Source organism: Giraffa tippelskirchi, chromosome 3, assembly GCF_054371585.1.
Source record: "Giraffa tippelskirchi isolate mGirTip1 chromosome 3, T2T-mGirTip1v1.2.pri, whole genome shotgun sequence".
In the NCBI taxonomy this organism is placed as follows: Eukaryota; Metazoa; Chordata; class Mammalia; order Artiodactyla; family Giraffidae; genus Giraffa; species Giraffa tippelskirchi.
Genome location: NC_137277.1, coordinates 12,064,397 through 12,087,322, shown reverse-complemented (window position 1 = coordinate 12,087,322; position 22,926 = coordinate 12,064,397). Strand labels below are relative to the sequence as shown.

Here is a 22,926-nt window from a genome sequence, read left to right as displayed (position 1 = left end):
GAGGCGGGTGAGGCCCGCGTGACGGCGCGTGCGTGCGCGGGCTGCGGCGGCTCGGAGGAGCCGGCTGGGCAGTGTCTTGCTGCCGCCACCGGGCCATGATCCGGAACGGGCACGGGGAGGAGGGCGGCGCCAAGCGGCCGGGCCCGAGGGCCAGGCGTGCCGTGCGGGTGTGGTGCGACGGCTGGTGAGCGCGGCGGGGGACGCTGGGCGGGGGCGCGGGCGCGGCCACGGTGACCGCTGTGGCCGCTTTCGCCGGAATCGGGCGGCCGGCGAGCGCGGGGCGGCGGGCGAAAGGAGTCACAGGCTGCGGAAGAAGCCTTGGAACCGAGTTTCCGCGGGCAGCGCGGCTGAGGGTCGCTGGAGGCTTTCTGCGGATCCCTACTCGAGCGCCTTTCCTGGGTGCTCCTTTGCCCACTTTTGCCTTTAAGCCGGAGATCAGCCAGGCGGTCCCACCTGCCTGATTTGTGCACAATAGTAGCCAGAGTTGCGGGTCTAACCTTGGTGACTTTAATCATTTCAGTGCCTTAGGAACTCTTCCTCCGAGGGAGCCGTGCACCCAAAATGTCTTCCCAAAGTTCTCCCTGTCCAGCCCCCAGCTTGCCCAGGAAAAAACCTGGAAGATTCTCCTGGGTGTCTGGGCAAGTGTCAGTGCAGGTATTGGCCAATCCGTGTAAGACCCTAGTGAAGCCCTCAGGCTCCTGGATCCATCTGAGGAGAGTTACAGTGTTCTCTCTTTTTGGCAAGCCAGACAACTGGAGTGGTGGTGTTAAGATAGGTTTGAGGCTGCCAGGGGACAAGAGGAAAGTAAACGTCTAGGGGTAACTTGCCACCTTGAATACTTCCTCAGACCTTTATTTGATGAAAGCAGAGAAAGAAAGCCCAGGGCTTCAGCAGCCAGGGCTGCCATACTTCTGTGCCTGCACCCGAGTCACCTTGGGGAGGGGGGTGTGGCTTCGTGTCTGTGGACTCTAACCTTGGCCCTGGCCAGGCCTGGCCCCACCCCCAGCAGGCCACAGTGACTGGGGTATGGCCTGGACCCAGGACCACCCTGAATTCTGTGCTGTGCACCCCTCCTGCCCAGCCTGTCTGGTGGGCACAAGGGCCAGCCAGGCTCCTGAATTTAGTCTCTCCTCTTCCCTTAGCCCAGGACCAGAGTACTGTGCCCCACAGGCTCGTCTGCTGGGGCCCGGTGTGCCGTGGGGGTGTTAGCAGGTGGTGTTGAGTAGGATGGTTCTTTACCTCTGGTGGCCTCGGTCACCTGGAGAAGCAGGGACAGCTCCACCTACTCAGAAGGCAATACAAGGCTGGGAGGAAGCAGAGCAAGCATGAGGGTCCACCCCTGAGCCCACAGAGAAGTGGGGGTCTCCCTACACACAAGACAGTCTGAGTAGAGCTGTGGTGCTGTGTATGGCCTTCAGCTGAGAGTTCTGTCTTAACTAGACCTGAATTTGAGGATGAAAGCTCTAGCACCCACGGTGACAGGGAGGTGGTTGTTGCTTCCAGGGAGCAAAGCCTCACTGAGTTTCCAGAGGCCATGAGGAACAGGCAGGACTTTTAAAGCCAGCAATCGCCCTTAGTCATTGGTTAGACTTCATTATGTGTTGGCTCCAGGGACTGTGTGGCTGTCTCAGGGTAGTACACAGCCCACTGTACCCTTGAATTATCACCAGTTTATACTACACCTTAAAAGGACTACCCATGGGGAGCTAAGGGTAGAGCACTGTTCCAGGTGTGGGGAGCAGGGACTGTTCTGTGTCCTCACCAGCCCTCAGGGTCCCTAGACCTGTCCCCGGGCACAGCCATGCTTGCTCAGTCTGACCCTGGGCCCAGGGACTGGTGATAAGGAGAACTGAGCACCCCTCTCTCTGAAAGCCCAACCGGGACCCTGGAGGCAGTTCCCACGGTGGCTTTTTGGAGGGCTTACTGGTGACACTGCAGAGAAACAAGGCTGCACCCCCAACACGGGGATGACAGCCCTGCTCTCTCCACAGCTACGACATGGTACACTATGGCCACTCCAACCAGCTGCGCCAGGCCCGGGGCATGGGTGACCACCTCATTGTGGGTGTGCACACTGATGGTAAGCTGGGCTGCTGTGCCCACCGCCCACCCGCCCCGTGCCCGTGACAGACCCCACAGGTCCCCGTGGCGGGTAGGGCTGGGCCTAGGCCATCCCCTCTGTTAGCACAGCTCTGCAAGCTCACGCTAACCCCAGCCCAGGCCAGGCTGCCCATAGCTTTCCCATCTTGTATCCTGTCATGAGCTTGGGTGTAGGGGGCATCCAGTGGATCCATCTGGGTTGTGCCACCCACTTCCTACCCGCCTCCTGGTTCCCAAGGCCTTTGAGTACAGAGTACTCAGCCATCAAAGGAAACCCGGACTGTACCTGGAACTTTGGTCGACTGAGGCGGGAGTGGTGTGTACTTCCCAGCAGGTACATCCCCAGCGCCTGTACCAGCTCACAGAGGACAGAGCAGGGCTGCTTGGTACTTCGTGGGCTGAGGGCCCGGTCAGAGACAGCCTCCCTCCATAAGGCCTTGTATAGCTGCAGACCCTGCTCAGTGCTGGGAGGGGACTTCTGAGGAGGGGTCGGCAAGCCTGTGGCCAGCCCTCCAGGAGTCACCCACCTTGTCCTTTGCCCTTTTCTCTCTCCCCAGAGGAGATCGCCAAGCACAAGGGGCCCCCGGTGTTCACTCAGGAGGAGAGGTACAAGATGGTGCAGGCCATCAAGTGGGTGGACGAAGTGGTGCCGGCCGCCCCTTACGTCACCACACTGGAGACCCTGGACAAGTACAACTGTGACTTCTGCGTCCACGGCAGTGAGTGGGCAGGCCTTAATCCCAGGGGCTGGGGGCTTGGGCAGCTCAGGACCTGACCGTCAGAAGGGCATCCGCAGGTGCTGGCCTCCTCACACTTGGGGGAGCATGGTGCCCTTTGAGGGTCTGAGGAAGTTCCATGTCCTTCCCCAGAAAGGAGTGCATGCACACCGGGGCAGGCCTGGAGTGAGGGTATGGGCCTGGAGGTCTTCGTGGCTTTGGGTTAAAATCCGTGTTCTCGTATACACGTCACCCCTTAGATGACATCACGCTGACTGTAGATGGCCGGGACACCTATGAAGAAGTGAAGCGGGCTGGAAGGTACAGGTAAGCTCTAGGTGTCGGTTGGCCCACATTTAGAGGAGCGGGTTTTCTGGGGCCCCTCGAGCACCTTCTGCTCATGAGGGCAGTGTCCAGGCCTCAGCCTGTGCTTCCTGTGACTTGTGTGGGTGTGGTGCGATGGCTGGGGGCGCCATGCATCTGGGTCACCCAGTACGGAAGCCACTTGGCCCCAGGTGGTTGCAGAGCAGTGGAGACGTGGGGTTCGACTGGGGAGCTGGCTTTTATCTGAGTAACTCTTGAAAAGGCCACATGGCCAGCAGCTCGAATTGGGCAGTAAGGCCCAGGATTCCCTTGGCAGAGTGTGTGGTGAGGCAGGACCTGGGCGTCAGCGGGCCAAACAGGATCAGAGCCACCCCCTTGGATGGTCTGCAAACTTGAGGCTTGATAATCCTGTTCTTCTGTTCAGTCATGTCCTTTGGCTGATAAAATGACCATGGTCCCTCCACCCTCTGGGTCTTGGTTTTCTGTCTTGGCCAAGAATAGCCCGGAAGTGCATGGTCTATGCACAGCAAGGCCGCCAGGGACTGAACTAGGGTAGATTCAGCAACAAGCAGTTGCCCTTACCCTTGGGTGGGGCAACTTAGGTGCTCTTAGGAGGCAGCCTTGTACGTGTGTCGCAGATGAGAGCTCCAACCCCACCTCTGTCCCCAGAGAATGCAAGCGCACCCAGGGGGTGTCCACCACAGACCTTGTTGGCCGCATGCTGCTGGTGACCAAGGCCCATCACAGCAGCCAGGTGAATATGGGACTGGGAGGGAGGGATTGCCTGCCCTACCCTTGCCCCTCAGAGGGCACTGGAACAGCAGGCTTTGGGGTCCTGGGATTGGCTGCATCTGGAGGGTCAGGCCTTTCACCCCCGTACCCTTCTGTGCAGGAGATGTCCTCCGAGTACCGGGAATATGCAGACAGCTTTGGCAAGGTATATGTCCCCTGTACTGTCTGGGCCACTGCCTGATCCCCAGGCCACCTCCTGGGGAAAGGGGGTCTTGCTCTCTACCCTGCTCCCTGCTTTCTGGGTACTGACCACCAATCTTGCTGGCTGGCTGGCTGGTCCCAGTGGCCACCATGTGAATGAGGGTTCTCTAACCAGGCGGCCTGGTCCTCTCTCCTTCTGTAGCCCCCTCACCCGACACCCGCCAGGGAGACACTTTGCTCAGAAGGCTCCTCCCAGGTGACCAGATGATGGCCTCAGGGTGCCAGGTCCCCACAAGGGCTGTGTCCACCGGCCTCTTCCTGGTGGGCCAGTTGCCGAGCTAAGGTGCTGTTGGCTGCAGTGCCTGCTGTGGCTACAAGGCAGGACCCCAGTCCTGCCAGCCACAGGCATCCCGCCCGCCCGGGTCTCGGCGTGGACCAGGCAATGCCAGCTGGCCCTCAGCATCCTTGCCTGAAATGCCTGCCTGGGAGCAACAGCAGAATGATCAAGCGAGTGGCCGGCAGCAGCTAGGGGTTCGGAGTCCCGGCCTGTCGCCCCTGTACTTGCTCCCTCCACCTCACACCTGTGCCTCCCAGAGCAGACGGACAGGCGGGTGTGGGCAGGCCCAAGGGTGGTCACAGGCAAGGGACGTGCCTGCAAGGCTTCTGTCACTGACCAGACTGTTCTCGGCTTGCAGTGCCCCGGGGGGCGGAACCCCTGGACAGGGGTGTCCCAGTTTCTTCAGACATCCCAGAAGATCATCCAGTTTGCTTCGGGGAAGGAGCCCCAGCCTGGAGAGACGGTCATCTATGTGGCTGGCGCCTTTGACCTGTTCCGTATCCTTTAGGATTGGGTGGGGTTTGTCCCTGCCCCAGGCCTTCTGTCTGCCCCTCCACATCCTCCCCAGTGGGCCCCAGGGACCCAAGGGGCCTCCCTGACTCTCAACCCTGAACTGGGGTGGCGTGCAGGGACACAGCCGTTAGCAAGGAGAGGCGTGAGCAGGCGGGTGGTAGGGGACCTGACTGAGCCCCTGCTTCTGTGGACGGCTGCTCTGTATTGATTCCTCGCTCCTTAAACTGGGCGCAGACATTGGACATGTGGATTTCCTGGAGAAGGTATATGGCCTGGCGGAGAGGCCCTACGTCATCGCTGGCTTACATTTTGACCAGGTCTCACCCCGGGATATCTGATGGTGTGGGGACTCTGGAGGGGCTCCTAGAGATGGGGTTGGGCACAAGTGAGGAAGAGGTGGTTAGACACCCAGGGAGGGTCTCCCATCAGGGCCTCCCCATTACTGGCAGATGTCCCCGAGGGATTGTTGGGAGGGAGCACAGCCTCACACACACCGACCCTGAGGTTGCCAGCTGACTTGACTTTGCTCTGGCTCTAGGAGGTCAACCACTACAAGGGGAAGAACTACCCCATCATGAACCTGCATGAGCGGACCCTGAGTGTGCTGGCCTGCCGGGTGAGTGCCGGCGGGCAGACCAGCAGCCTGTCCTTCCCAGGCTGGAGCTGTTCCTCCTCATCACCCCACCCCCCACCCCCCTGGAACCCTCCCAGGGATATGAGTCTGGGGTTCCACCATGCTCCCTCTCAGCCCCTACCCTGCTGCCTGGCAAGTCCTAGTTAACCAGCTGTGCTTCCTGTCCACCCAGTATGTGTCCGAAGTGGTGATTGGGGCCCCGTACTCGGTCACAGCAGAGCTCCTGGACCACTTCAAGGTGAGGGTGGGGCTCCTGGTGGGCGGTTTCCAGGGAGGACCTGGGCCTAATGGGGCCAGGCCAGTGCTCTGAGCCCTGGTGGCCTCCCTGGGAAGGGCACTCAGGGAACAGGGGACCATGTAGGGTAATGCTGGGAGGGCTCCCTGACCCTTGCCTCCTCCCCAGGTGGACCTGGTATGTCACGGGAAGACGGAAATCGTGCCTGACAAGGATGGCTCTGACCCATACGAGGTGGGTCCTACAGGGCCCTCGGTGGACACGAGGTGGCCACTGTTGCTTCCCAGCCAGCTGATGCTCCTTTGCCTTGCCATGCTTATCTGGGAAATGGGCGAGGTGACAACTGCCTTGCTGGTGGCTTCACGGTTTAAGGAGGCAGGAACTGAGTGCGAGTGATCATGATGGGAGCGGGGGAAAGACCGTCAGAGCCAGGGCAGTAGTGCAGGCTCCACAAGGCCCAGGGGAGAGCTCTCACCTCCTTCCTCTCTTTCTGGCCACCAGGAGCCCAAAAGGAGGGGCATTTTCTTCCAGGTTGACAGTGGGAACGACCTCACCACAGACCTCATCGTCCAGCGCATCATCAAGAACAGGTGAGTTCTGGCCGGGGTGCTGGGAGCACAGGGTGGCATTGAGGCCCTGGCTCTGGGCGCACACCTCACCCCATCTGGCCCCCAGGCTGGAGTACGAGGCCCGGAACCAGAAGAAGGAAGCTAAGGAGCTAGCCTTTCTGGAGGCCATGAGGCGGCAGGAGGCGCAGCCCGAAAGGGAGAGTGACTGTGACTTCTGACGACAGGTGGGAGGATGCCAGGGGCCCTCTGAGAGGCTGGCCCTCTCCCAACCCTGCCTTGAGAGCTCGGCTCGGTTTTTAACAAAGCTGCGGTGCCCTCTTCTCCAGCCACCCAGCCGCGGAAGGGCTGGTGTGGAGGACGTGGCCTGTCACCCTGCTTGCAAGGTACCTGTCTTGCAGCAGACCGTCTTGCCCTTCCTGCCAAGTTGCACAGAGGGGGCATCCAGCACAGTGGAGCAGCCCAGCTGGCAGGATGGGCAGGAGGCACCTTCGACCAGAGGGGTGCCACCCTGTGTGCCATGGAAGACCCAGCTTCCATCCTCCTGGCCCTGCTACTGCTCACCATCTGCCCCTGGGAAGCTCCTATACACCCTCCACCGCCCAGCTTGAGGCAGCCTTCCCACCCACCTTGCCTCTGTTCAGACCAACTTCAGGGGGCAGTGACCCAGGAGGCTGCCCCGTTTCCTCCTCGGGGAGCAGACCAGGCCGCCTCCCACATGGGCTACCTCTGCCCCGGGGCCTGGTGCCCAGACGCTGCACCCCGTTTCCTGGACCAGCCTCCCCAGAAACTGTTCTTGGTTTTGTACCTGACTGGCTAGCGTGCAACCAAATAAACCCGCTGGAGGAGCTCTGCATCAGGCTCTCCATCCTGCAGGGCAGGACCAGAAAACCCAGCCCTTGGCCCTGCTCCCCGCCACCCGACAAGGAGGCAGATGGCTGCAGCAAGAAACTCCCTAGTTCCAGGCTCCCCAGCCACTTCCCACAATGGCTAGAAACAAAAGAGGGAGAGAGGCAAGGGCCAACAGAGTGTCTTTGGCCCCAGAGTCGGTCATGAGGAAAATGAGAGTCTGACACCCTGCAGTCCTCATAGGGCTCCCTGATCTAAGAAGGAATTGGGGGCTGCTCCCTGGCCAGGTCCACAGAATCTCAGGGTCTCCTGCACCCAAGTCAGGGCCCACTTGGAGTGGTGTAGTGGCTGCAGGGTGCTGACCCCAATCACCTCGTTTTGGGGGAGGAGGGGGACAGTGGCTGCGGTTTATGGCTCTGTGGTATTCAAGAGTGAGAACTGGGATGTTTTTTCAGTCCTCTTGCAGTTCTCTCCAGAATGGCCGCTGCCCTGCAGCTGCTGGGCCAGATGGGGCCAGAGCAGCCTGTGGCCTGGCCCCATGGGAGTCCTAGACCAGCATTCACTCCTTCTGGAAGGTGGGCCTGTTTTTTCTGTCGGTTCTTAAGGTCCGGTCTAGAACCTGTGTGGGCAGCTACAGTGAGGGGGCTGGGGGGACTGTCAGTGCACATAGCCTCTCGGGGGAGCCCCTGCCCCACTTCCTTTCCTCCCTTTCCCAGTAGGAGCAGCACACTAAGCTGTGAGAGGCACAAGGCCCTCCCTGCACCCCTGCCCCATCTTCAGGAACCCAGTAGTATTAGACCTTCTCACTCCAATCCCTCGGCGACAGGGATCAGCCAGTTCTGTAGATTGATGGCGGGGGGCGGGGGGTGGAGGGGCGCAGATACAGGAGCAGCCAGTGGATTCCTCTTGAGACCAGAGTCAGCCCTAGGCCTGCCCAGAACCCCCTGCTGGGTGGCACCCCAAGGTGAGGACTGGGGGACAGCCTGCAGCAGCAACCAGGAAGCCCTCCATCCCCCGCCAGCTGGACCGTGGTTGGAGGAGACTTGGAGCCTGGGTGTCCAGGAGGCGGGTGCCTCCAGAGACTTGTCCACCCAGATACAGCAGGATTGTGGGTCCCACCCACAGCCTCAGCAGAGGGCTGGCTGGTGGGTCCAGCTCCCTTGGGTCCCCTGAGGCCCAGCTGGTGGCAAGGCACCCCATGGGGTGGGGGACGTCATTGAGATAAGCTCCAGATCTCTGGGGCCAGAGCCCAGGCCAAGGGACTCAGGTCAGCCTCATTGGGGGCCAGGGTGTAAATCAACCTACTGAGATCCTAACAAGTGAATTAAGGAATTAGCCTGAGTGGGGCAGGGGTGCTGGGCTGGCACAAGGCAATTGTATTCAGGAGCCAAGGTCCTGCACAGCCTCACCCTTCTCCAGGTATGGCAGCACCTGTGGTTTTGGGGATACCGCTTTCCTGTGGGTCTAGGTTGGGATGAACAAAGAGCTCCCAGGCCTGGAAGGAGCCAGCTGCCTGATGCAGGACTCTGAGCTGGGGCTGTGCTCAGCTCCCAGCTCTGTTATCCCCCTGCTGCAGCCCCTCCCAGCCCCAGAGCTGCACATCTGGCTGCCTTCCCCCTCTTGCTGGGCCCAGCCTGTTCATGTTTTGGGGGTACTCCAAGAAAGGAGTCACCCCAAGAGTTGCCCCTCTAGTAAGGGAGGCCTCAAGAAATGTAGCATTTGAGGCAGGAGGGCGTCCAGGTGTGGCGTGTTTAGGGGAGGCTTACTACAGGGTAGGACTTTTGAGCTGGTGTGGTCGACTTGATGGCTAGTGGGGGACCCAGGCAGCACCTCCTAGGAGGATCCAGGAGCTGCGTGAACAAAAGCAGTGAGGGGGCGGGACATGGAGCAGAGCCTTGCATAGCCAGATGCGGGGCTCCAGAAGATGTCTGGGTTTGATATGGCCCAAGGCCCACAGAGTTCCCAGCAGCATTTTGCCAGCAGTGGGGCTTGGGAGCTCCTGTACAGGTTTCTCCGTGAAACCTGGTGACCTGGCTGCTGTCTGCACGCCTAGGTGAGCAGAGTATGGGTGTAGAGATTCAAGAGACGCCCATTCCACCCGCTGTGCCCACCGTCCAGAAGCTGCAAGTCATTTATTCATTAAGCCATTTACTGTGGGGATGGATGGGCAGTGCTGGGTGCTATCTAGCACCAGAGCAGGGGCGGGCCCTCAGGTGCCCGGGGCAGTCAGGCCGGGTCCAGGTGCCTGGGTCGGGGGTCACGTGCTGCGACATTCCGAGGCTCTGAGCGACAGGAAGACGTCGGCCTTGCACTGAAAAGTGGCGCGGCCGTCGGGGAGCGGCTCGCAGCTCTGCAGGTTGGGGGTGACCTCCTCGACGCACACGGCCTGGGGCGAGGTGGGATGGAAGGATAAAGGGGCGCCCGCACCCTCCAGCGCTCCGCACCCAACAGCGCCCACTACTCACGAGACTCCGCAGGCTGGGGCGCATCTCCCGGAAGGTGCCGACCCCTCCCAGGGATCGCGTGCCCCCGCGGGGCTCGGAGCGGCGTGCGTACGGCGACCTGTGGAAGCCGGACAGCAGCCCCGCGGCGCGACCCACAGAGTAGTATCCCGGCCCCGCCGTCTGCTTGTACCACGCGAAGCCGGGGGACGCCAGCAGTAAGCACAGCGCCAGAGCGGCGGCCACCAGCATCGCGGGCCCGGCCATGGGAACTCGGTGGCAGCGGGCGGCGGGGCGCGGAACGGCAGCACTCGCGCCTTATATCTGCGGCGGGGCGGGGTGGGCGGGGCGCGAGGGAGGGCGCCGGGATGCATGGGCCTCCGCAAACTGGAGGGAGAAGCCCGCGCGGGGTTCAGAGCCTCTTGGGCACAGGGGCGCGCTGGAGAAAGATGGTCCAGGGCTTGAGGGGGATGCGAAGCCCCTTTCCTCCCCACCCCCTCCCACCTCCCCGTTTCTGGCCCAGTCAACTCTTGCTGGGAGGCAGCCCCCAGGCTCCTCCCGCAGACCTTAGTCCTGACTCAGTGGGAGCAGGGGCAGCGGTGCTGCAGAACCCTCAAGGAGTCCGATGGCGCCCCAGCCCCTAGTCACCCCCTGCGCGGTACCCCGGGGACAAGGAGCAGTTCCCACCCTAAACAGAACTGACCAGAGGACCAGGCTTCTGGTCCAGGAGGCACTGAAGGCTAGGAGGGCCCGGGGTGGGGAGGGAAGAGGTGGGTTTCACACCTATGAGAGAAGTTTCTACCACCGATCTGGTCCTCAAACAGAATTGCTGGCAAGACAGGCAGGATGGGTCACAGGACAGATGAGGAGGGGAGGCCAGGGGAGAGCCTTTGCAGAGGTGGGTGCTGTGACCCTGTGCCACTGTGGCAGAGGAAGAGCTGAGCTTATGGGGCCTGAGAAGACCTGGCAGAGCTTCCTGAGAGGGAGCCAATGGCTGGGCTCTGAGTGTGTGCTGGGCCTGGTAGGCAGCTCTGTGTCCCACTCGAGGCGACCATGCGGGCCCTGGGAGGACCAGGGTGGAACCCAGTAAAGAATGGAGAGGAGCCCACCTGGCAGCGAAGTGGGAGTGGCCTGCCTAGAGGATTGTATGACCTGTGGCTAGACCCCTCTGGGGTGAGGGCACCTGTCCCGGTGTGCCAGGGCTAAAAGCCTGGAGGCTAGGCGCATGGTCTGGCACCCTAGGCACGCGGGTACTACCTATTACAGGGAAGAATTCCCCAGGGAAGGCAGAACTCCAGGGAGGAGAGGAGAGCAGCAGGCCAGACAGAGGCCAGGCCACCCTGTGGGATCCTCTGCAGCTACCACAGCCTACCTCCCAGTGAGGGCTGATTTTTTCCTACTGGTGTGTGAACTCGGTGACCGTATATCCAGACATGCTGTAGACAGGCACTTAGAATTCAGAGTTGTTGCCTAGAGCCCAGGAGATAAATGGGAGCACCCAAGAGGCTGAGTCCAAGGGCCCAAGACGGAGGGCACATGGCAGGTGACATAAAGCTTGCTCAGCTGCCCCTCCTCCTGCTCACACTTTCCAAACACCCTGGCCACACACTTTCCAAACACCCTGGCTACGTGCCTTCCCAGGACAGGCACCAGCACAAGGGCCCTGGCAGCTGGATTTCTGGGCAAGGAGCATATGACCTCCAGGTTCTGTGAGGGTTCCTTCCCTCTGGGCACGATGATCCAGACCATGTACTGCCCCATCTTCTCCCCTGGGGACTGGTGCTCAGAAACCAGCTACCCACTGGGCAGAAGGCGTTACAGGGACACAGGGCAGTGACCCCGGGTTGGGGGGGGCAGTCATCGAGAATAGACTGGAAGGAGCCCATGCTCACAGGACTTGCAGCCTACAGCAGTTGCCATCCAGAAGCTGCTCAAAACCCTAGGGCTGGGTTCCTTGCCCCCGCCCCACACCAGGCCACCAGCCAATGGGAGCTGAGGTGGAACAGAGGTGCCCAAAGGATGTCCCAAGGGCTGTCCTTCCCTAGATGGGGAGACCCTCAGACACCTGCGGACACACATCCTGATGTCAGGGACATTGACCCTGACAAGGAGCTGGGAGAAAGGGACTGAGACCACTGATCACGGCCACCTTGGCAAAGCCCTCTCAGCACAGCCAGCACCTACTCAGGGACAGCCTTCCAGGGAGAGGAAGCATGGCAGTGGCTGCCCGCCGTGTCCAGCCAGGGTCCCAGCGACCACCCTGAAGAGCGGGCCCCCACCCTCTCTACCCCACCAGGCTCTTCCAGCCTGAGCCCACTCCTCCTACCCTGGGTCCTTCAGCTGATCCCCGGCTCCTTCTCTTCCAGGGGTGTGACTCAGGGCCTCTCGGCATAGCATCAGGATGTTTATTCATGAGTTTTCATACTGGTGCACACTGAGGCTGCCTCAGCACCAAGAAAACAAACAACTGGAGCCTCCGGCCAGGTTTAGGTGGTTTAATGAATTTTATTTATTGGATAAAAGTGTCAACGTTGTGATGGGAGAAAACAAACACAGCTCCAGTCCTCATTTCAACCCTGTCAGAGCCCAGAGGGGACTGTCCCCGTGGAGGTGACAGCCACCCAGAGCCACTGTGGGGGTGAGGCCATCTCAGGGTGAGGGCAGGGGCATCGGGCAGCACAGCCGGCCTCACTCCTTGAACTTCCACTCCTGGCGGCACATGGGGCAGTGCTGCTGCACCTGCTGCGCGTTCAGCCACTTGAGGATGCAGTGCATGTGGAAGCAGTGCGAGCACTGGCCCCACACCAGCGGGCAGTCATCACCTGGCACCTTGCCTGTGGGAGGGATGAGAAGACCTGTGAGTCACCCAGAGCACAGGACAAGTCGGATGGGGGAAGCGTGCCCAGGGTGGCCTCGGGTCTCAGAGAGGACAGAAATCTGGAAGGAAACCATGGACTTGGCCAAGAGCCGCCTCTACATGAACCTCTGCAAAGACCACCCGGGCTGCTCCCACCTCCACGCAGGAGCAGCTCTAGGGGAGCTCAGCAGCAGGAAGAGCTCTGGCCGGGCCCAAACCCCGCCCGCTGGGCCCATCTGTAGACACACCACAGCTCTGCCATTTGGCACCCATGATGCCAAGAAGGTTACATCAGTGGGTCAAGGCACCTGCACAGGTGACCTGCCTCTGAGCAGCGAACCATTCCTCTTGATCAAGGTGAGGTGAGCCGGGGCCTTAGAAACTAGATGTCGCCATCCCCAGGCAGCAGGGACCCAGTTCAGTACCAGGGAGCAGGTCGGGGACACAGGTGCTCACAGCCCAGCCTGTTGGCAGCTGGGAGTGACATGGCACTACTTTCCATTTCCTTCCCATTTCTATCCTACCTCCAAGGTTCAGAGTACCTGGTGCTGGCCCTCCAGCCCACACACCTGCAAATGCTACCACTGTGAAGAGGGCCTGGCATCAAGAGAAACAAGCCTCTGATTTTTAAGGATCCAGAAAACCCCATCACACAGCTGGTGCCGGCAGAGCACAATGTCCTCCCCCAGCCACAAGCAGGTAGCTCCCCGTGAGCAGGGGAGAGCTGCAGCTTGCTGCCTCCACCCTAGAGTCTCTAGGGGGGGGTCCATTCCCCCAAACCATTGCCACGGGGGCCCTTCATGCCTATCAAGCATGAGCCAAATCCAGAAGTCACTAGGGCACACAGTGCACCAGCCAGATAAGTTGGGGTGAACAGGAGACATCTTGTCCACGAAGTAGTTCCTAAGTGCTGGCCTGGTCACCTGTGGCCCTGGTCTTCTCTCTTGACACCAGACACAGGGACAGGTGACTGTACGATATGTTAAAGAGATAACACCACAGCTAAGCCACACGACAGCGCTCTCAAGACCTAATGGAGCACCTGCTCTGAGCTGCACAAGGAGCTGGAAACCTGACCTGAGTGCTTGTCCAACCTCACAGGGCTCCGCAGGCTCTATCACCCCACCGACATCCCACCAACAGACAGCAGGCCGGAGCCACATGACTCAGGAGGGCAGCTGCCACTGCCTGAAGGGAGCACGCTGACCAGGAGGCTGGTGTGGGTGCCAGGTCTTAAATATCCTTCAACAGCTGCCGAAAACCTGCGCCTCCTTCCCAGCTCGGGAGCAGCCCTTGCCCCACAGTGGTACATACACCCTACGGAGTCAGACAGATGGGCACTGCCGTCTTCTTACTCTCTTGTTTGGGGCAGTGTTTCTCAATCTTTTTTTTTTTTTTTAATTTTTTATTTTGTATTGGGGTATAGCCGATTAACAACACTGTGATAATTTCAGGTGAACAGTGAAGGGACGCAGCTATACATATACGTGGATGCTTTCTCCCCCCAAAACCCTCAATCTTTTTAAAAGTAATCCTCTCTAAAGCAAAACATCACTCCTTTTCTGAATCTTTTATGACAAAACAACCAAAAAGCAATTTACTTGGCAAATACAAAACTATCTAGCTCACTCTGCTTCCCAGGCTGGGGGTGGGGGGGAGGCAAGGTGGACGGCCCTGTGCCAGGAGCCCACAGGGTGTGACACCTGATTTCTGTTGGTTCCCACCACCACCCCACCACCACCCAGGGTCTTTCCAACCTCAGCAGAACTATGCTCGGAATCACCCCTAATACATTAGAGCCCTTACAAATAGAGGATGCACAGGGGCCAGCTAGCCTACAGGCAGGAGTACCCTAGCCATCGTGTCCATTCATGGGGAATCTGACACCACCTTCCATGCTGACAGTGACTCATGTTAAGTGTCAGTGGGATCCTCTCCGTAAGACTTTCACTCACAAAGCCCGAGACAAGGAGCAGGTTTATCATAGTCTGAGTCACTCTGGACTCTTCCTAGGAATTCCATCTCAGCAGAGAAATCCAGCATTACTTGATCTGTATACAAGGCCCCCTGGGCTGACCAAACACTTTGATCATTACAGCTGGCTCACAACCAGCAAGTCCAAAGTTCAGCCTCTAAACCGCCCCCTCTTCCCAACAGCCAGCACACCTCAGCCAGCCCCACACACTGGGTTCCACAAGCTGCATGCAATCCCTGGTGCCATCTTTAACACACAGGCTCACTCACCCACACTGGGTCAAGGGCATGACCACATAAATGCTACCTACCCTAGGACTTTTCTTTTCAGAAGCCACATCTGCTGCTGAGAAAGTTGCAAGTACCTACCCATAACGTGTGTTGTACCTTAGAGAAAGGGTGGTTTTAGGATTTCCCTGGTGGTACAGTGGATAGGAATCCACCTGCCAATGCAGGGGACACGGGTTTAATCCCTGGGCCTGGAAGATTCCACATGCTGCAGAGCAACTAAACCCGAGAAATACAACTACTGAAGCCTGTGCGCCTAGAGCCTGTGCTCCGCAACAAGAGAAGCCACGGAAACTAGAGTAGTGCTCCCTCAACTAGAAAAAGCCTGCATGTGGTAACAAGACCCAACTGAACCAAACAAAAAAGGGTGGTTTTAAACGGATTAAACCAAGCCAGACCTTGTGCTTCTATTCTCTCTCCCTGTTACATAAAACCTCATCAAGTAGAACCAATCACTGATTTCCTAAGATTATATCCCAGCCTGATTAAATCAGGATGGATTAGCCCATAGGTGATGAGATTTCCTCTCACCAGATGTTAAGTTGAAGGCTAGGATAAAATGATATTTGCACTAAAATTCAATTACTTGAATTTCACTGTAAGAAGCAAAGATCCAGTACTATTCTGATGTTCATGGCCCCACAGGACAGGCCTGGTCATTGACTTCTCAGTGGTCCCCGAGTCTCACTTCTCTCTTGGGAACACCTTCGTTCCCTAGGCAAACCCTTAGACCCTTCCTACTGCTTCTGGTTCACTTGGGTCTGACTAAAAACTAAATTCACTGGTGTGAAAATCTCCTTTTGACCCAAATACTTTCACTTCACAGAACACACTGGAGACAAAGGAACAATGCAAAAGATACCGCAAAGATGAAATCTGATAATAAAACCTGCAAGACAACATGTTCTGAAAGAATCAGGTGTCTACGGGGAAATCCCTGGTGGTCCAGTGGTTAAGAATCTGTCTTCTAATGCAGGGGATGTGGGTTTGAGCCCTGGTCTAGGAACTAAGATCCCACATGATAAAGACAACTAAGCCCATGCAACACAACTAGAGAGAAGCCTGCCCAATGCAATGAAGGTCCCTAGGCAGCCAAAAATAAATAAATAAAATAAAAACAAGTAATTAAATGTCTGAAATGCAATAGAGAAGTCGAAGCAAAACTATTCTAGATTAAGTAGTGAAGGGAAAAAGTGATCACACCTTGGGTCTTGGCTCACACCACCCAACAATAAAAAGACATTTGAGGACAACTAAAGAAATCTGAACGAGGACTAGGAATGAGGGGCAACGGTAAGGAAATATGTTGTCTGATGTGACAACAGTGCTGGGTAAAAGTCAGCACTGAGGTAGGGCATCACATTTAGCATTTACTATGGCTTCCTTGGTGGCTCAGTGGTAAAGAACCCGCCTGACAATGCAGGAGACACTTAGCATTTACTTTAAAACAGCTGGGCAAAAACAACCAGATATGAAAACGTGTTATTCGTCGTTTATGTGCTGGACTGAGGGGAAAAACTTGTAACATTACATTTTTTTGTTGACGTGAAATCTTCAAATAAAATGTCTTAACACATCTTTGTGTTCCACGGGTCTCATAGTGACTTTTATCGAGATAGGAAACTGTGCTCTTTTCCTTACAAAACTTTCGACGGGATCTTTGTACAAATATGGGCCCCAATAGCCTGGCTTTTCTCTATCAACTTCTTGGGACAAGGAAACCAAACCCCAGGAACGCTGTGCAAGTACTTCTGGGGACACGCCAAGGCCAGAGGATAGGCAGAGCTCGAGAGACAGCGGATAGGGGGCACTCACAGTCCGGGCAGCAGCCATTGAAGGCCATCCGGCAGATGCCGCAGTTCTCGTCGTTGGCTACCCAGAGCCAAGTGGCCACGCCGTTCCAGCATTTGATCTTCACCTTCATGGCGCGAGGAGCCTGCAGGGAGGGAAGAGACCACTGGGCTGTGCTGAGTCTGCAAAGCTACGGCACCTGGAAGCCAAAGAAGGGGTGTCGCCCCGAGGGTCCAGCGCAGGCAACAGTGGCCGCCGAAGAGTAGTAAGAGCTGTCTGCAAGGGGGCTGGGGCGGGGGCCGGGCCCTCGGGAAGACCGGGAGGACCCGTGTTAGTCCTTCGCCAACACCGCACTTCCGCCCCGGCGTCCGCAGAAGGGCTCGTCGGCTTTCTTTTAACAACCGCAGAAACGCGCCGTGCGCTACTTCCGAAAGGGACACGACTGACGGGGCTGAGAGATGGAGACCCAAGCCCGCTCCCTACGAGGTCACCCGGGAAACAACCGCAGCGCGGGCCGCACGGGCCGCACTCACTCCCGCCGCGGGACTAGGGTGCGGGTTCCCGGTGCGGTGGGGGAGGGGCAAGGGAGGGGCGCCACGCCCGGCCACGCCCCCAACGGCCGCGCCCCCGCCGATCTAATCGCGCGCCGCCCCACCCGTCTTCAGTTGGCAGCGCCGGCCCCGCGCGGGAAGGTACAGAAACGCCTGTGGCCGCGGCTCGGCACTTCTCAGAGGCGCCCGCCGAGCTCCTTGGTTCAGCGCGCACGCGCAGCCTCGCCCCCTGAGACGCCGAAGGCCCTCAGCCAATCCGCGGTCGCTCTGAGGACGCGGTACCGGAAAACCCCCGAGCGGCGCTGGAAGTGACGCGCCGACGTGCTGACGCGCGGGCTCGAGCCGAGGCCGATTCCGCGCCCGCCATGGCCGACAAAATGGATATGTCTCTGGACGACATCATTAAGCTGAACCGGAGCCAGCGAGGCGGCCGCGGCGGGGGCAGGGGCCGCGGCCGGGCTGGCTCCCAGGGTGGCCGCGGCGGCGGGGCCCAGGCCGCCGCGCGAGTGAACCGAGGCGGCGGACCCATTCGGAATCGGCCGGCCATCGCCCGCGGCGCGGCGGGCGGCGGCGGCAGGAACCGGCCGGCGCCCTACAGCAGGGTGAGTGTGGAGACCGGGTGGCGGGCCGCGGCGAGGGAGTGAACCGGCAGGGCGGCGCACGGGGGACCGGCCGGCCCGCCGGCCGACCGACTGACTGACTGGGCCGGGGGGCGCGGGCGCCGGCCGGCTCGGCGGGCGAGAAGGTCGCATGCCTGCCGGGCCCCAAGGCGGAGACCCTGGCGGCCTTTGTCTTAACAGGGCGCCCGGCCTCACGGCGCTGGGGGCTGAGGGGCCGTTGGTGCGGCCGCCCCTGTGGCGGGAAGTTGGTTGAAGGGAACCGAGAAGTTGCGGGACGTGTGGCCTTGGCGGCCGGGTACGGCCTGACGCGGGCGAGAAGCGGGGGCTGCGGGTCTCTCTCAGCGCCTGCCTCCCCGCCGTGATGGGGAGAGGGTCTTGCTGTGGCCGTGAGGGCGAGGGCGAGCCCTAGAGTGAGACTCACAGATCTTTTTCTGTTCTTGTGTTTTCTTTTCTCTCAGCCGAAACAACTTCCTGACAAATGGCAGCATGACCTTTTCGATAGCGGTTTTGGGGGTGGTGCCGGCGTGGAGACTGGTGGGAAACTGCTGGTGTCAAATCTGGATTTTGGAGTGTCCGACGCTGATATTCAGGTAAAGGACTGGAGTTTCTTGGTGGGCGGGTCAGTCCGCACGGAATTAGTTGTGGTGTTTGGGACTTGGCCCTGAATCCCCCCACACACCTTGGGACGACAGGCTCTCCCAGGCACCCAAGAGCCAGCCACTGTCCCCTGTGAGGGGCTCCAGGAATGCAGAGCAGAGGTCGAGCTGGAGTTGAAAGCCTGACCTGTGTGTCAGTTTGTGCTGGAAGACAGGCCCCAGCTTAGTCTGAGGCGCTGCTGTTCTTCCTTGCCAAGACGTGTTCTGTAGATGAAGGCACTCTGCCTAAGCTCTTCTGAGAGAAGCTTGGTTGAATGTGCTCCGTTTCTGTTCCTGGAAGAGCTAGGCTATTTGCTTTCTTTACTTTTTGCTTGTTTTAATGGTTTGTTGGGAGGAGAAAGCACTTCCTTTGTAGAATTGGTATAGCACAGAAGCAGGATGGTGCCAGTGTCACCCTGGCTCCATTTCTCTTAAGCCCTATGTCTTACTTGGAATTTCATCCCCTGTCTTCTCACTTATTCTCATCCCCTGGGTTTTGTTAGTGGCATGATTCTCAAACATCTTTGGTTGAAGCCTCTTTTTTTTTCCCTCCTCTCTCTCTTTCCTCCCCTTTTTCTTTTTTTCCTTTTCTTTTCTTTTTTTGGTTGAACCCCAAAGGCATTTAAACTTGCTGCCTAAAATGGTTAAGTAATGACATCTTGGGGGTCAGTCCAGGAGATGGCTGGGCAGGGTACTGGGCCTTCTTGGGTTCAATTTCCCAGAGCCCAGCCATTTACTTTGCCTTGGGAGGACAGAGCAAGGCCAGTGAGCACTCACAGTGTCTCAACACTTTTTTTAAGGTGGTTTCTGGCATCCACTGGAAACCGCTTTTGGTGAACTCCACTTCCCGCTGTGTGCCTGCGGCCGGAGTAGCCCCACACTCTGGGTTCCCTCTCCAACTCCCAGCCTGCCTGAGGTCAGGGCAGTTTCCATGGCAGCGCTTGACTTCAGGCTTTGCGGCAGGCTTGAGTAGGAGGAGAGGGAAAGGTGAGCCAGAATCTGCCCTGGGGGAGGGGCTGGGTCAGGGCTCCCAGTCAGAGGGCCCTTGGAGCTGGTCCACAAGTGGATAGAGCCCCTTGCTCTGTGATCTTGGCCTTGGCTGCTTCTTGGCACAGTCCTTGGGTGTGTTGTAAATATTCCTTTGTTGAAGAAGATAGCAACTTAATCTTTGCCCTTCATTGGTGGGCTTTGTGATCCTTCACCTGCATCGTGGTACAGATGTCAGGTTCCCAAGTGGGCAGGAGCCCTCGGGCCCAGCTGCTCCGGGAAATTGCTGTCCCACCTGTCCCATCCCATACCCCAGGTCCCACTGCCACTGCCCTGCCCCACCACATGTATGTCTTCCTCCCAGGGAAATACCCCAAAGCAGTTTACACTTCCAGGGAGTGTCCCTGGGCCACCGGAAGAAAAATTGCTTTGCTAACAACTGCTCTTTCTGACTCTCAGGAGCTCTTTGCTGAATTTGGAACTCTGAAGAAGGCGGCTGTGCACTACGACCGATCCGGCCGCAGTTTAGGAACAGCTGACGTGCACTTTGAGCGGAAGGCAGATGCACTAAAAGCTATGAAACAGTACAACGGCGTCCCTTTGGATGGTGCGTTTGGGATTGGACCCAGAAAGGCTACAGTGCTGTAGCTAGTTTGCGGAGCCAGAGGCTGGCCCCGTCCCTGCAAGAGTAGGGTCCCCTCTGCCTGAGGACACTTTGCGTTCGCCCCTTTGTCTCTCTTCCACACTGCCACCTCTCATGCTGCCCCACACATCTGGACCAACCTCTTGTGAACCCCCATCCAGCAAGCTACGTCCCTTCCCTCCTTCAGCTCCTTCCGGAAGATTCACTTCTGTGAAGCCTTCTCAGAACCACCATAGTACAACTCTTGAGTGTGGGGCTGTAGTCGTAAAGACAAAGGTACCTTTCTGCTCCTGGGCACCCCGGACACCCGACAGACACCCACCTGCACTGGATGAGAAGGAACGAGGAGGCGCTGGTGGGGCTGTTCTCCCACCAGCATTTCCAGGCTGTCCTCTCGTCGGGAGCATCAAGATGCACAGTGTCCCTTTCCAGTGCTTGCGTGGAGGCCAGGGTGCTGCCCCTAGCAGGCTCCAGAGTCCTCTAACAGGAGCTGGCCCTCTTGTGTTCTCTGCCACAGGCCGCCCCATGAACATTCAGCTCGTCACCTCACAGATTGATACGCAGCGGAGACCTGCACAGAGGTGAGTTCCGGGTCCTCTCTGCTTAGGGCTGGCCTGTGGGGTGTCTCCTCACGCCGCAGGTCTTCCCAGGCATGTGAGCAAAGTTTCCGTTTCTTGTTAGTGTAAACAGAGGTGGGATGACTAGAAACCGTGGTTCAGGAGGTTTTGGTGGCGGCGGCGGTACCCGGAGAGGCACCCGTGGAGGCAGCCGGGGCAGAGGCAGAGGCACCGGCAGGAGTTCAAAGCAGCAGCTTTCTGCAGAAGAATTAGATGCCCAGCTGGATGCTTATAATGCAAGAGTAAGTCACAGAGGAGGGCTGGGTGAGGGTCAGTCCCAGACCAACTGGAGGAGGGCCTCATTTTGAGTGAGCACCTCTCTTCCTTTGTTTCAGATGGACACCAGTTAAACAAACCGGCAAATCCGTGCATGGACCAGGACCCAGAAGTCTCGTCCGTGCTCCCTGGCGGGAGGGGGTGACAGACTGGGGCTGTGTGGCCAATGATGGATTTGTTTCTTTTATGTTTTAAAATAGGATTTAAAATTCATGTAAAGGTTTCTTTTTCTTTCTTTTTTTTTTTTTAATTCTGAAACAGACCTGTTTTGTACTGAGTTATTTTTGGGATAAATTTTACTGGTTGTTGTTGTGGAGAAGGTGGCGTTTTCACCTTTGCCATAATAAAATAGAAATGTGTGTAGAACTGGAACTGTTTAATTCATCCCATTCTCAAGGTCCTCACCTGGGCCAGAATGCTGGTGTCATCTGGTAGGCGGGAGGGACTTAGGATCTGAGGAGGAAATGAGGCAGGCCTGCTGGGCACATGGCACCTGGCCTGTGGGTTGGAGTTCTGCAGGAGGATGCTGGCTGCCACGCTGTTCCCACAGATCCAAACCCCTTTTTCTCACTCCCTCATCCCACCTAGGTGGGAGGATGTGGAGCAGTGGTCCTCCACGTGCAGCCACCTGTTCACTGCCTGTACTGCCAGGTGAGTGGCAGGGCAAGGTGGGGTGCCCTGTGTTTCTGGCTGATTTCAGATGACTGCTGGGTTGAGCTGTTCCTTTCCTTCTGGTGCTCCGTTTCTCAGAAATCTGGGTTTAGTAGTTCTGACTTTGCAACATAATCCCCACATGTTTTTCATCTTTTGTGTCATGAAGGAAAGATCACTGTATCGGTGTTTTCTTAACTATGTACTTGGTGACGTAGCTAGTGGGAGCTGTGGTAGAATCCCATTTGCCCCACAGGGAATTGGGCTGGCAGACACTGGTGCCCATTTGGACCCCTCCTGGGACAGACTAGAGCAGGACGGTCATGTTACTTGCCCGAATGCTAGTGTGACCTGCCATGCAGTTCCTACGGTTCAGGAGGGCCAAGATCCCTGTGGGGTGCAGGGCATGGACATCGCTCTGGGCCTCCCCTCCTGAGGACATGCGTTTAAGCCACTCAGTTATGCCTACACCCCAGCAAGAGGGAAACTGGAAAATTCTTAAAGATATGGTAATACCAGACCACCTTACCTGTCTCATGAGAAACCTGTATGCAGGCCAAGAAGCAACAGAACCAGACATGGAAAAACAGACTGGTTCCAAGTTGGGAAAAGAGTATCATCAAGGCTGTATGCTGTCACCCTGCTTATTTAACTTACATGCAGAGTACATCATGCAAAATGCCGGGTTGGATAAATCAAACTGGAATCAAGATTGCTGGGAGAAATTTCAAAAACCTCAGATATGCAGATGATACCACTCTAATGTCAAAGCAAAAAGAAACTAAAAAGCCTCTTGAGGATGAAAGAGTGAAAAAAGTTAAAACAACATTCAGAAAAGGAAGGTCATGGCATCTGGTTCTATCACTTAATGGCAAACAGAAGGGGAGAAAGTGGAAACAGTAACATTTTATTTTCTTGGGCTCCATAATCACTGCAGACAGTGACTGCGGTTCTGATGTTAAAAGACACTCCTTGGAAGAAAAGCTATGATAAACCTGGACAGCTTATTGAAAAGCAGAAAGAGACATCACTTTGCTGACGAAGGTCCATATAGTCAAAGTTGTGGTTTTTCCAGTAATCATGTGCAGATGTGAGTTGGACCATAAAGAAAGCTGAGCCCTAAAGAATTGATGTTTTCAAATTGTGCTGGAGACTTAAGAGTCCCTTGGACAGCAAGATCAAACCAGTCAATCCTAATGGAAATCAGCCCTGAATATTCACTGAAAGGACTGATGCTGAAGCTGAAGCTCCAGTACTTTGGCCACCTGATGCAAAGAGACGACTCATTGGAAAAGACCCTGATGCTGGGAAACAGAAGGCAGGAGAAGGGGATGGTGACAGCCTTTTGAGAATAGGGATTATGGGGAGGGGTAAGTGGGGGCCAGGAG

The 22,926-nt window shown here is 57.5% G+C and overlaps 4 protein-coding genes across 13 annotated transcripts; 2 read left to right on the top strand and 2 right to left on the bottom strand.

The window, feature by feature from the left end:
• Positions 1-34: 34 nt before the first annotated feature.
• PCYT2 (phosphate cytidylyltransferase 2, ethanolamine) lies at positions 35-7,212 on the top strand. 9 transcript variants are annotated; one of them, XM_081576335.1, is made up of 14 exons: positions 35-184; positions 1,992-2,080; positions 2,658-2,819; positions 3,077-3,143; positions 3,810-3,894; positions 4,033-4,077; positions 4,276-4,329; positions 4,769-4,907; positions 5,158-5,186; positions 5,462-5,539; positions 5,730-5,795; positions 5,961-6,026; positions 6,294-6,382; positions 6,468-7,212. In XM_081576335.1, the coding sequence occupies exons 1-14, from the start codon at positions 96-98 to the stop codon at positions 6,577-6,579; spliced, it is 1,170 nt and encodes a 389-aa protein (XP_081432461.1). In that variant the 5' UTR covers positions 35-95; the 3' UTR covers positions 6,580-7,212. The 9 variants fall into 9 exon arrangements, with proteins under 9 accessions (XP_081432461.1, XP_081432459.1, XP_081432464.1 ...); XM_081576333.1 differs by having other exon boundaries at positions 5,158-5,240; XM_081576336.1 differs by lacking the exon at positions 35-184 and adding an exon at positions 272-399 and having other exon boundaries at positions 5,158-5,240.
• A 2,252-nt stretch (positions 7,213-9,464) lies between these two features.
• NPB (neuropeptide B) lies at positions 9,465-9,915 on the bottom strand. Its single transcript, XM_081576343.1, has 2 exons — positions 9,673-9,915; positions 9,465-9,593 (listed from the first exon to the last, which is right to left on the bottom strand). The coding sequence occupies exons 1-2, from the start codon at positions 9,913-9,915 to the stop codon at positions 9,465-9,467; spliced, it is 372 nt and encodes a 123-aa protein (XP_081432469.1).
• A 2,218-nt stretch (positions 9,916-12,133) lies between these two features.
• ANAPC11 (anaphase promoting complex subunit 11) lies at positions 12,134-17,317 on the bottom strand. Of its 2 annotated transcripts, none has more exons than XM_081576332.1 (3): positions 17,092-17,317; positions 16,583-16,703; positions 12,134-12,482 (listed from the first exon to the last, which is right to left on the bottom strand). In XM_081576332.1, the coding sequence occupies exons 2-3, from the start codon at positions 16,689-16,691 to the stop codon at positions 12,337-12,339; spliced, it is 255 nt and encodes an 84-aa protein (XP_081432458.1). In that variant the 5' UTR covers positions 16,692-16,703; positions 17,092-17,317; the 3' UTR covers positions 12,134-12,336. The 2 variants fall into 2 exon arrangements, with proteins under 2 accessions (XP_081432458.1, XP_081432457.1); XM_081576331.1 differs by having other exon boundaries at positions 17,214-17,317.
• A 125-nt stretch (positions 17,318-17,442) lies between these two features.
• ALYREF (Aly/REF export factor) lies at positions 17,443-21,248 on the top strand. The gene is made up of 6 exons (XM_081576330.1): positions 17,443-17,711; positions 18,188-18,319; positions 19,811-19,958; positions 20,512-20,575; positions 20,676-20,853; positions 20,947-21,248. Exons 1-6 carry the CDS (start codon positions 17,475-17,477, stop codon positions 20,959-20,961), a joined length of 774 nt encoding a protein of 257 aa, XP_081432456.1. The 5' UTR covers positions 17,443-17,474; the 3' UTR covers positions 20,962-21,248.
• Positions 21,249-22,926: the final 1,678 nt, after the last annotated feature.

What these genes read in the sequence shown, in the direction of transcription:
- PCYT2 (XM_081576333.1), top strand. Translation starts at nt 96, where the DNA reads ATGATCCGGAACGGGCACGGGGAGGAGGGCGGCGCCAAGCGGCCGGGC. An exon ending in AAGCGGGCTGGAAGGTACAG is followed by an intron (nt 3,144 to 3,809) that starts GTAAGCTCTAGG and finishes CTCTGTCCCCAG; the next exon opens with AGAATGCAAGCGCACCCAGG. An exon ending in TGGCGCCTTTGACCTGTTCC is followed by an intron (nt 4,908 to 5,157) that starts GTATCCTTTAGG and finishes AACTGGGCGCAG; the next exon opens with ACATTGGACATGTGGATTTC.
- NPB (XM_081576343.1), bottom strand. Translation starts at nt 9,915, where the DNA reads ATGGCCGGGCCCGCGATGCTGGTGGCCGCCGCTCTGGCGCTGTGCTTA. An exon ending in GCCCCAGCCTGCGGAGTCTC is followed by an intron (nt 9,594 to 9,672) that starts GTGAGTAGTGGG and finishes ACCTCGCCCCAG; the next exon opens with GCCGTGTGCGTCGAGGAGGT.
- ANAPC11 (XM_081576332.1), bottom strand. Translation starts at nt 16,691, where the DNA reads ATGAAGGTGAAGATCAAATGCTGGAACGGCGTGGCCACTTGGCTCTGG. An exon ending in CAATGGCTGCTGCCCGGACT is followed by an intron (nt 12,483 to 16,582) that starts GTGAGTGCCCCC and finishes TCCCTCCCACAG; the next exon opens with GCAAGGTGCCAGGTGATGAC.
- ALYREF (XM_081576330.1), top strand. Translation starts at nt 17,475, where the DNA reads ATGGCCGACAAAATGGATATGTCTCTGGACGACATCATTAAGCTGAAC. An exon ending in GGCCGGCGCCCTACAGCAGG is followed by an intron (nt 17,712 to 18,187) that starts GTGAGTGTGGAG and finishes CTTTTCTCTCAG; the next exon opens with CCGAAACAACTTCCTGACAA. An exon ending in TGTCCGACGCTGATATTCAG is followed by an intron (nt 18,320 to 19,810) that starts GTAAAGGACTGG and finishes TCTGACTCTCAG; the next exon opens with GAGCTCTTTGCTGAATTTGG.